This window comes from Sitophilus oryzae, unplaced genomic scaffold, assembly GCF_002938485.1.
Source record: "Sitophilus oryzae breed Bouriz unplaced genomic scaffold, Soryzae_2.0 scaffold_357_pilon_pilon, whole genome shotgun sequence".
Lineage (NCBI taxonomy): Eukaryota > Metazoa > Arthropoda > Insecta > Coleoptera > Curculionidae > Sitophilus > Sitophilus oryzae.
Genome location: NW_022146926.1, coordinates 363,433 through 376,199, shown reverse-complemented (window position 1 = coordinate 376,199; position 12,767 = coordinate 363,433). Strand labels below are relative to the sequence as shown.

The following is a 12,767-nucleotide window of genomic DNA, read 5'->3' as shown; positions in this document are numbered from 1 at the left end:
ACCACCATATATAACGAGAAAACCTGATGTGGATCCATAGACTTAAAATAAAATATAGACTGAGCATCTCATTCATAAATAGCTGTAACATGCGGTCAGACAATGTCTTGTTATTGTTGTGTTATTGTTTTAGGTTATAACGAGTGCGACACGAGCGATAGATAGGTTGTCTCTGTCGTAACGGTCGTTCCCTGACGACTCTGCCGAGAAACACAATATTTAGTTCTAATAGTTTTTCAGAGGTGGCGTAAGTGTCACTATAGTTCAATGTAAATCGTTACTAAAAGCCCGATCGATAGTGGCACATTATTCAGTACGCCCCCAACTTTCGAAAGGAAATTATCGCTCCGTGCCGACGATAGTGGCATTTCTGTGTTGTGCCGGTATAGCAGGAGTTTTGTGAACGATTTTATTTTTGATGTACTAAGAATAGTGACACATTTTGACTTATGCCAGTATAGGTTAAACATTTTAATTTATATTTTCCGTTGTGTCAATATTGCTTGAACTTTTCACTTAAATTTTTGGGTTGTGCCAATATAAAATAAACTTTGTTGCTCAAATTACTAGTCTGTGCCACTACAGAAGGCTTGTTAACTTTATTGAATTATTTTGCATCATGAATAATAATTTAAAGGGCTCTCGTGGTCAGAAGATGGTCGATATGATCAAATTAAGGTAACGCATGCACAGAAATACTTGTAACTTCTTGTTTTATTAATTTGACCAATTTATAGGTTGCAAAAAGATTCTACTAATGAAAATCGATCAGAATGGAATATAGTTAGTCCAACTACAGCACATAAGGATCTAAATGATGTAACTTACACGGTTTCTAGTTTTAATTCTGAAGGTAACATAATATTTATGCATTTGAAAAAAATCCTGACATCTTTATAATAAGGGTATTTTAAAGAACATTCTCGAGATGTCTTAGAAGAATCGTTAGGAACTGGAACAATGCTGAAAAAGATAGAGATACCATCAGTGGACAACGAGGTTGTAGTGTCAGAATACACTCACACAGACGATGAACCACAGGATCTAAATCAAAACTACAAAAAATGTTTGGCACTTAAACAGTCTAGAGAATCTAAAGGTATTACAAATAATAATTTATTATTGTCTGTGTACAATAGTTTAATTTTTAGAAAACATTGCAAATATCGAGAACGTAGAGCCAGAATCGTCAAATAGTTCCCGCGAAGAAGCGCCATATTCGTCAGATGACTCAATTCGAGATCCTAATTATTCTGATGATTCATCTTCAAACTCTTCAGAGGCTGAGTCAGATATGTCACATGTAACCGCTGAGACAATTCAAGAGAAAAAAAAGACCAGAAAAAGAAAAGCGGAGCCATCAACGTGGAAAAAAAATTGTGCAAAGCGGTTAAGAAATAGCGGAAAATCTTATAAAACTTTGGTAAAAGGAAACGAAATACCGGAAAGGAAAATACAACCCGCCTGCAATGAGAAGTGTAAACAAAACTGCAGTAGAAAGTTTACCGAAGAAGAAAGGCTAAAGATATTTAAAAATTATTGGGACATGTCAGATATCGTAAAGCAACGCACGTACTTATTGACTCTCATGCAAGAGGTTAATCCTAAATATAGGTATCCTGTTCAAGGTGGCCATGGCGTCAGGGCCACAAATCACGCATTTTATTTTTATAAAAATGATCAAAAAAAAAGAGTATGCAAAACATTTTTTATTGCAACACTGGGTATTACTAACCGGTGCATACGTACAGTGAAATCTAAGATTAAGAATGGTACCTTGGGACAGGATAACAGAGGAAAACATGCTAATCACAAACAAGTTCCTGAAGATATAAAAGATGGTATTCGCGCCCATATTTCATCAATTCCTGCAATCGAAAGTCACTATACACGAGCTCACACGGAAAAGACTTTCATTGAAGGAAGTAAAACAATTGCCCAGCTGTATCGGGACTATAAAATAGATTGTGTTGCCCAAGGAAAACCTCACGGAAATTTAACTATGTACAGAAATATTTTTAACTACGAATACAATATAGCATTTTTTGTTCCCAAGAAGGACCAATGCCAAACATGCGTATCGTTCCAAAATTCAAACGAAGAAGAGAAAAAAACTTTCGAAGAAAACTATAAGAATCATATCGAAGAGAAAAACTTGAGTAGAGAGGAGAAAATTAAGGACAAAAGCAAAATCTCTCCGTTCTTTCAAGTTGCATGTTTTGATTTAGAGGCAACCCTTCCAACACCGAACGGGCAAGTATCTTCATTTTATTACAGGTCAAAGTTATCGACCTATAATTTTACTGTGTGCGATATAACACCGAAGGGGCAGGGTGCTGTCTACTGCTACATGTGGCATGAGGCTCAGGGAAAAAGAGGCGCAGTTGAGATTGGTACGTGTTTATTAAACTATTTGAAAGAAAAATCGGAAACTTCAGACTGCGATGACCTAGAAATAACGTTTTATTCCGATAACTGCGCTGGCCAGCAGAAGAATAAATTTGTTATTGCTGCTTTTCTTTATGCTGTCGCCAATTACAAAATAAAGTCGATAACTCACAAATATCTAGTCACGGGGCATACTCAAAATGAGGGTGACAATGTTCACTCTTTAATAGAGAAGAACATTAAACAAGCTTTAAAGTCTGGACCTATTAGTACACCGTCACAATACGTTGGTTTAGTTCAAACAGCCAAAAAAACCGGACCTCCATTTAAAGTAATCGAATTGGCACACGAAGACTTTTTAGACCTAAAAGAGTTAGCTGAGCGGACTTGTACAAATTTTACCAAAAATTCTTTTGGACAAAACTTTAAATTATCGGATGCTTCTGTAATTAGGGTAGAAAAAGAGAACTTGAATAGTTTTTTTTATAAAATTTCCTTTAAAGACATTAACTATAAAAGTGTCAAAATTAATAATGAAAGACGCACTAGAACACCTTTAAATATTGCTTCTTTGGTGAATTATAATTTGCAAAAAGCGTACACTGCTGCTTTACCGATTAGCAAAAAGAAATACGATGATCTTATGTTTCTATTGCGAACTAATGCTATTAATAAAACCCACAGTAATTTTTATGAAAGCTTAACGTTTTGTGAATAAAACCCCCCAAAATTGTTTGTTTAAGTAATATTTGTGTTATAAAAATGTTTGTGTTTTTGTATTCTATATAATAATAAAGTTTGTTTTAAACCTTGTGTTTATTTTAAATTTTCTAGCAATTTTAGTAAATATTTTTTAATGCAATGTCTAGATGTGCCATATTATTTTGATAAAAATAGGTCAAAACTGCAAATTAATGCTTAAGTCAATAGTGGCACATCTTACCAAAAATCAAGTTTAAAATCGAAAATAGGTTATACACATGGTTCACTCTTTACAAGACCGAAAAACTAGAAAGAAACTGTCGATAAACTTTAATTTTCTATTAGCACTCTTTAAATATCTTTGACAATAATATGGTCAATATTTATAATCTGAGTTTTCTCATAAATTGTCACTTTTGAATTGTGTCACTATTGTCGCCGGTGAGCGATGTGTATAACAAGAAAAAAAATATTGATAATATTAAAGACGTGGCAACATAGGCTGGATGAGGAAGGCTCGGTCGACTGTACCCAGAAGTAAACATGTGTACAAAAAAGAATGTTTGTCCGCGTTGAGATGTAAATAGTGTAGTCTATATTTTATTTTAAGTCTATGTGTGGATCCCTTTCAAGACGCTGGCTCACCCTGTATGCTACTGCTTGAAAGCGGAGAGATTTTCAGATTACCGAATTTGACTCTGCGAGAAAGTTTATTTCCGTGGCCGATAAAAGGAGGAATTTCTTTCCCTTTTCCTGCTTTATTCGCGTCGAATTAATTTTCAAAAGCGTCACTCCGGTTTCGTGGTGTTTCGCGCTCGTACCAGAGAACAATAATAATATAAATACTAGAGAATTGCTTCTAAATTATCTTATTTACATTTTGTCGTATCGCACTGCTTTGATAATACAAAACATATAACTGGGTATACTTAGAAGCATTTTATTTAACGGAACTGTGCAAATTTATTGTTCAAAAATTCCAAAAATCCAAACTGCCTTAAGACAGCAATAATTATTCCTCTGCATAAAGGAGGAGATAAAGATCAAGCTTCGAACTATTGCCCAATTGCTCCCCTGCCCACATTATCTAAGATCATTGAAAGATTGGTTAAAAAAAGACTTCTATCTTTTCTGCTTAAATATAAAGTACTTACTACCCATCAATTTGGATTTCTAAGCAACAGTTGCACAAATGATGTTATGTTCGACCTTTTTAATAATGTTTACTGTATCCTGAATAACCATCACTCTACAGCTACAATTTTCTGTGATTTCTCTAAGGCTTTCGACTGTGTAAATCATATCTTAATTAATAAATTGCAATACTATGGATTCAGGGGAGTGCCGCTCGAATGGCTTAAGTCATATCTTGGCAACATAAGGCAGCTTGTGAGGATTGATACGTCTATGTCTTCTTGTAAGTCTATAGAATGTGGTGTCCCTCAGGGGTTATCTTTTCGAAAAAAAGTATATCAAAAATATGCGGTTTACGATCGTGATTTTATTTTACTTGATAGGGAAAGGCGTACCGGCGAAATGTGGCAACGCCGCAATAGCAGTGGCATTTTCCTCACTCTGACTTAATAATACTCCTATGCGATTTACTTCCACACATGTAAATAAATAAATAAATGCCTTTATTGTCAAAAAATTTTACAATTTGTAGACAAAGGTGAAGTAAACAAACAAAGTAAACAAACAAACAAAAGAGAATACAAAACATTATACAAATTATATTGTCAGTCTTATTATTTAAAATAAGCATTTATAAATGTTCACAATGTCAAAGAATAAAAAAATAAAAATTAGATTCAAAAATATTTAGTAAGTTTATAGTATATATCAATGACCTCTAAATAAATTTATTTTGATGTCATTGGTAAATATATTAATAGCAAACATTAGACCAGTGTTTATAAGATCAAATTCGATTATCAAAATATAAGTCATTTACGGCGTAGAAAGCCTTGTCTAGTAAATAAGATTTCAATGCTTTGCGAAATGAAGAAAATGATGTTATGGATTTGATTTCAAATGGCAGGTGATTTTGAATTTTTTTCGATTTGTATAATATTGAACTTTTAACTAACTCTGAGCGTGGGGTAGGTAAATAAAGATCTTGCTCCGCATTCCTGTGTGGATAAGTGTGAGATGGCCTTTCTTGAGAAGCTGAAACATGCTTACGTATTAGGCAAACGGATTCAAATATAAATAAGGAAGGAAGAGTTAATATTTTTAATTTTTTAAAAAAGTCCTGGTAATGAGTTCTGCTGTTTAGTCCCAGTGAATATCGAACAGCTCTCTTCTGGAGCTTGAAAATGCGGTCAAGTTGAGTCGCACAACACGTACCCCAGAATGGAAGGGCATATCTGAGGTGCGACTCAAAAAGTGCATAATAAACAGTTCTATTAGTATAGATTACTACAAAATTCAATTTTTCCTAAACGTCAATTCAACTCCCATATCGGAAATTCCAAAGTCAGAACTCGACATCTTCTATTATAAAGTTGCATAATTTTTCAGTGGAGCATCGCCTATTAAGCTGCGGCCCTATTAAATTCTCAAGATAACTAAGCCTCACTACAATTACCCCTAATAGCCGCTCGCGACCTGGAGAATGTCGACCTATCCCATAATTACATATTGATTCGTCGCGGACTCGCATCTCCCTACCGAAAGGGCTCCTCGGTCGGGAGCGAAGCTGGGAACCACGTGTGCAGGCTTGCTGATGAAGCTCGTTATTTTCCACATATACTCTATCTCGGAACGGTGGCTTGCGGATCGAATTTTCCTCTCTCGTTCGGTGTTTAGATTATTATGTATAATACGTTTTTCAAATCGTGAAGAGTAAAAGCGTGTAGTACGCAGTGCTGCAATTTTACAGAAAACTTAAGGGTGTATTCCGTTGCTTACCTTGGTTATGGTTTATGTTCCGTTTCTATCGGTTTCCTGAAAGTTTTCTTATTACGGAACACGGTTCCTGAAAAATTTGGTTACTTATAACTGTCACCAAACTAACCAGCGCGAGAAGGCTGGGGTTTCTGGTTTTGTTTGTCAATCAATGTCATTTATGTGAGAGAAATCAAGCAAATATTGGAAGTTCGAGTGAAATTCTCATTTAATTTCTAAAATTTGTTATAATATTTTGTATTTACATCCAAAAGCAATGGAGCTAGGCAGTAAAGGTAAATAAATTTTATTAACTAAATAGAATTACTTTTTAGGACAGTTTAAACTTATCATGCAGCCATTGTTTCTTAAAGCCAGGAACATTAAAGAAAACATGAAAATCAAGACAAAAAGTAATCGTGAATGTTTTGTAAGCTATAAAAAAATCAATATTTATTAGATTTGTTTATTTATTATAGATCTGTTTTAATATTGGACCTGCAAATCTTCACTTGAGCTGTTTAACGAGTTTAACAGTTTATTAATGAAGTACTTTTAAATATTAAACTCCATTGAAAACAAGAAGCAAACGTAAAAGCAGAGAATAGGTACATTATTAATGCATGAAAAATAAATTTTATAATAGAGGTATTGAAATTTAGAAAACCTCAACATTTGACGTTTCCAGTATTTTACCAAACCGTTCCGTATCAAACCGATGTTTTTCAGGAACCGTTCTTTACCGTAGTTTACCGATCTGGTTCGCCTGGTTTTGCAATAGAATACAGCCTTAAGTTTTTTTCAAAATGCTTTGTGATTTAAATTATGAATTATGAAGTATGACATTTTATTAAGTTAAACTTTATTCCGAAATAGATAAACATTTAAATATTTTTAATATCTTATATTATTGTTCTACTTATGAGGTTATTTGAATCCTAAATCTACCCAAAATTTTGAACACTATACCAAAATAATGCTTGAATTATGTAATGAATATTTTTGTAAATCCAAATGGTGGCTTACTGAATGGCGATTATACTCCAAATCTCAGTAATAAATTTAAAAAAAGTAACATTGTCTATAAATTTTAGTTATACATATAAGATCGCTCTAAGATTGGATATTACGTTTTAGCTAAATTTAGTTTTTAAAAAGGAATTTCTATGTTATTGGGCAATTTTAAACAGCATCAAATTTGTGATATTTAAATTGCCACAATAGATATGAAGATATATTTTTAATATTCATAATTTATAAATAAATGAAACACCTTTTATTATAAAATTTACAACTATTATTTTCTACTGAACTATCAAAATATTTTGGAAACTATTAAATACTACTATTCACCAGATGCATTATATTATAAAAAACTTGACAGTTACTTAACGAGTTAACTATAAGAAGCCGAAGTCTTGAATGAAAAATTAATAGAAATTTCCACAACTTTGTGTGACGGTAAACTTGAATTTGCGAACATTATTAATATTTCAGGTTTTTGAACCTCCAGTCACGCACGTTTATTTATAGTATTTTCAGCAAAAGTTTACCCCAACTTTCCAAACTCTGACCATCACGTAAAAGTGTCTAACTTTAGAAGAAACCTTATTTCTTATTTAAAATATGATTGACAGAAACACTTCCTTTCTCCATTTTCTGTCTTATTTTTGGGAATAATAAAATAGGCAATGATCGATAGAATCGAGAGATGTGGTAAATTATTTTTTAATCTTTATACCAGTCATATAATATGTTATGTTTTGAAGCAGCTATAAAAAGTATGAACCATATATTATGTATTGAGAAAAACATGGGGTCTTGTGCAGAACAGGTCCCCACGAAATCGTGGTTTTTTTAATTTTTCCCGGATTTGTTCAGTAAGATTCCGAAATCGATGTGATCTGCGTACTTCCAAACACTCCCCACCAACCTAAACTAACCAATGCATTAACACCCCCAAATAACCAGGCTAACCAATGCATTAACACCCTCCAAATAACCAGACTAACCAATGCATTACCACCCTCCAAATAACCAGAATATCTAACCTAACCTAACCAATGCATTAACACCCCCAAATAACCAGGCTAACCAATGCATTAACACCCTCCAAATCACCAGGCTAACCAATGCATTAACACCCTCCAAATAATCAGGCTAACCAATGCATTACCACCCTCCAAATAACCAGCCTATCTAACCTAACCTAACCAATGCATTAACACCCCCAAATAACCAGGCTAACCAATGCATTAACACCCTCCAAATAACCATGCTAACCAATGCATTACCACCCTCCAAATAACCAGGCTAACCAATGCATTAACACCCCCAAATAACCAGGCTAACCAATGCATTAACACCCTCCAAATAACCAGGCTAACCAATGCATTACCACCCTCCAAATAACCAGGCTAACCATTGCATTAACACCCTCCAAATAACCAGGCTAACCAATGCATTACCACCTTCCAAATAACCAGGCTAACCTAATTGAGCCTAATGACAAAACTTCATTGATTACGCGTCGAAAAACAGTATATATTAAAACCAAACCAAACCAAACCAAACTTATATTTTCGTAGAACCTGAAAAATCCGCAAATTTTATTTCAGAAATTGCTTTAAAATAATCCACACTAACGAATAAGCTAATAGACAGTTCAATTTTTGTTGCACTAAAGTGATAACTTACCGTTTTAAGTCCCTCCACAACAACTTTATTTCAGAAGAAAATCATATAAAGTAATTTTATTGACAACGTCGCAAATTCTATGCGAAGGCCATAGATGACATACCGATGATCGATTAACTGTCAATCGAAAAAAAAGTCATAAAATTGCTAGCTTGAGCTGATGTAAATAAATATATTTTCTTAATTTTTATGCTTACAAAGAAGATTCGTTACATTTTTGTGCTTAAATTAGATCATTCCACGTCTATATAAGGTAATAAAGTACTAATATGTGATGTTTTTACTGAATCCGTGTAGAAAATTTAACATATTTACTCTCCGTCGCCTGTACCTAAAATACGTTTTTTTGCCGCTTTTTAAAGATAAAACACATTTATCCAACAATTTTTATGCTTAAAAATATTCAGTTTAAGATAATCTTGCAAAAAAATCCCAAAAAAGTGTTAAATGCGTGGGGACCTATTGTGCACCAGAGCCAAAAACATGTATTCAAAGTTGTTAAGTTAATAATGAATAAATAAAAGTTATAAATTATGTATCTAATATACATTTTCTGTTTTAGGTAAGTTCCAAAATACAGCGTCCAAAATACATATTGATAATATTTGGTAAGTATGCTAGATATAGAAAAGAATATAGAAAATACTTATATATATCTTGCTATTCATGCAGAAATACTCCTTTTAGTTTAAAGAGTTGATAAATAATTCTGTTCCAAAAAGTCCTATAAAAACCGTTGACGTTTTGTTAAAATGACTATACATGATATGAAGTTAAACTTCAAAATTAACAATTACTACCTGATATCAATTACTTAATAAGGTAAAAAAAGCTTCAAACTTTCTGTATGATTATTTTTAATTTGTTTTTAATTTTTACGTTATGCTATGTTTTATGTTTTGTTCTTTAAAATCAAAGAAACAATTGCCATACATCACTAACATCTACAGATGCATGAGCAATACATTTATTTTTATTAGATTGTATAAAAAAACCTCTGTTATTTTTCTTTTATAGGCTTCTTATTATAATTTTTGTATTAGTCCAGTCATCTTAGTCGAAATAGGGTAGGAATCTCGGAATTCAAGATAACCGGCTATAAACTCGTATAAACCTTTATTTTAACATCCTAAAACATGTCTCAAAACCTACATATGATAGCGTGTGCGCGACTTGTAGATAACTGAGGTCAAAAGTCAAAAAATCGATTTTTTTCGCATTTTTTGCAAATATCTCGTTCCCGTTCACATTTACGCTATTTGTATTTAACATAAATATTGTAGAGGATAAAATTCTCTACAACTTTTGTTTCAAAATTTTTTTTGTACCTCAAACCGTTTTTGAGATAGAGGGCGGTGAGCGCGCAGTCTTTCATTATGTACGGTATCATTCAAGTTCAACCTGTAGTCTCGGTCAAAAACACGCCGCCGTGCCGCGCCGGCGCCGTATAAAGTCCGTTAATTATTTAAAAATATGTAATTATAAATAATTTACATTTTTTCATAAAAAATCATATTGAATATAATAATTCTTTTCATAAATTAAGTATATCTTCGTTTAATAACACTTACCTCTTTGTATAATTAGAAAATTATTAACAGAAATACTTTAATTACATTTTAATTATAGTTAGATTTATACTAATTACATTTTAAGTAAATAAAAAGACAAGAAATACATTTTTAATTTATATGTCAATTAAAAAATACGATTTCATACATTTCTCATGGTTGAAATTAAAAAAATTGAATAAAAATAAAAAGAACTCCATGTTCTTATTTTTAGTTTTCTTCTTCTTCTTCATCATCGTCGTCTGGTCGTTGTGGAATTTCAAATTCTTCTTCATTTTCATCTTCAACGACATTTGTCAACTCAAACTCAACTCAAACCAAACCAAACCAAACCAAACCAAGTCTTCTAGGATTTCGGGGCCAAATGTACCATCTTCATTGACATCACTCTGATAGTGTAAAGCATTGAGACAAGCTTGCCCATTTCACTGGCCACAAGCTAAAGAGCACGGCAACCCTGATTTCCTGCATCCACATCGCGAACCACAACCATTCTTGCAGTTGCAGAATATTGTGTTCAGCAAATTTTTTTCAGCAAAATTATTATATTCAATATGATCTTTTATGATAAAAAATGTAAATTATTTATAATTATATATTTTTCAATAATTAACGGACTTTATACGGCGTGTTTTTGACCGAGACTACAGGTTGAACTTGATACCGTACAGAACGAAAAACTGCGCACTCACCGCCCTCTATCTCAAAAACGGTTTGAGGTACAAAAAAATGTTTGAAACAAAAGTTGTAGAGAATTTTATAATAGAGAAATAATAAATACAAATAGCGTAAATGTGAAAGGGAACGAGATATTTGCAAAAAATGCGCAAAAAATCGATTTTTTGACCTTTGACCTCAGTTATCTACAAGTCACGCCCACGCTATCATATGTAGGTTTTGAGATATGTTTTAGGATGTGAAAATAAAGGTTTATACGAGTTTACAGCCGGTTATCTCGAATTCGGAGGAAACGCCTATAAAAAGTCTATGCTTAAACAGAGATGGACAACAACTTACCCGTTTCCACATACCTACATACAGTTCATCACAGAGTTGCCAGGTCTACCGGTTTCGTCTGTAAGCTACCGATCTACCGATTTAAAGAAAAATCTAACGATATGTTCAACTGCGTCTTTAGTTTTTACAATAGAAGCACTTTTAAAAAGCTGACTTATTTGACTAAAAACTACGTGATTGCCGCGTTGGAATCTGTATAATCTGACTTTATTATTGTTTCATTAAATTTTATTTAGTAATAACACACATACAGGTCATCGTTCTGTCTAGTTGCAAAGTTACAGAGATATTCCTAAAAATCCTTATTACTCCATATTAGGCGCGGTATTGGCGACATGCCCGAAGAAGTTGATAACTTTTGAAAGGATTTTGTTTCATTCATCTACTAAAGTTGAATCCATATTTTCCCCAAAAAAATGTAAACAAAAAACAAAATTTAAGTTAAGAAACAACCTAAATTCGGACAAATATTTTAGTGATTTTCCTGTCAAAAAAAATATTAATATGAAAAAAGAGTTGAGAGTTGCTACAGCTTTCCCATTGAAATCAAATTAATTTTAGATATCACTGATCAAAATTTGTACAAAGGTAAAAAGTGACTGCTACACTAATTTGTGACTGCTATCCCTACTTGTTATAGTTTTATATGTTTTTATTAATATATTAATATTATTTAATTCAATATATTTTTTTAATATCAAATAATATACCTAGCTATTTCTAATTCTTGTTATATTTATTATATTTGTATTTTATTTGAGCATCATTACGACACATAGGAATGCAAATTTTGGACTTAAATATTATATTTTATTTTGTTTCTGTACTTTTGATTTTTGTTGAAGATCTACCGAGAATTTTGTCCTCGTATGGAATTATAATCTAACAAACCCGGCAACCCTGTTCGGCTACTGCTTATAAAGTTTTTTCGGCCTAATTCCTTTGTCACCGCCGCAGCCGACCGACGCCGACGGTGTCGGGGCGACTACTAAGAAGATCGTACACTATTGCCATTTCATAGAATTGCACTTGCTATTTTAGAAATGGTTTCGAAGTTTTGCATGTTAATTTTCGTTTTAGAAAGAAGTTATGTGCCTAGAGAAAACATTCTTAAAATTGCTTCGTACTTTATTTCATATTTCATTAAGCAGGCAAGATAATGGGATTAGAAGATTTGGGATAAGCCAACATAATTTCGATTTAATAGAATGGCAACACTGTCCGTCCTGTTTCTATTTTTTCGATTCTATTCTATTAGTAGGCGGTAGCCCCCACACGAACAACTTAAAGACCCGCCCGGCGCCCCCTCTCGCAGAGGCTCACTCGTATCACTTCTATGATCACTTCCCCTATACGATGGTAGGGAAAAGACACTTTATCCGTCTCTGTTGCACTGCAGTGTATTTTGCAGCCTTACCATCTTTTTTTATCGCATTGAAAACCTCCTATTGCTAATGTTCCTTTGCCAGCAGTGTATAGCTTCTTTCATTATAAATTTTGCGT

At 33.0% G+C, this 12,767-nt stretch overlaps 1 protein-coding gene across 2 annotated transcripts; it reads left to right on the top strand.

Annotated features, from left to right (window-relative positions):
• Window positions 1-369: 369 nt before the first annotated feature.
• On the top strand, window positions 370-3,213 carry LOC115884790. 2 transcript variants are annotated; one of them, XM_030903471.1, is made up of 3 exons: window positions 370-853; window positions 917-1,099; window positions 1,152-3,213. In XM_030903471.1, exons 2-3 carry the CDS (start codon window positions 961-963, stop codon window positions 3,104-3,106), a joined length of 2,094 nt encoding a protein of 697 aa, XP_030759331.1. In that variant the 5' UTR covers window positions 370-853; window positions 917-960; the 3' UTR covers window positions 3,107-3,213. The 2 variants fall into 2 exon arrangements, with proteins under 2 accessions (XP_030759331.1, XP_030759330.1); XM_030903470.1 differs by having other exon boundaries at window positions 905-1,099.
• Window positions 3,214-12,767: the final 9,554 nt, after the last annotated feature.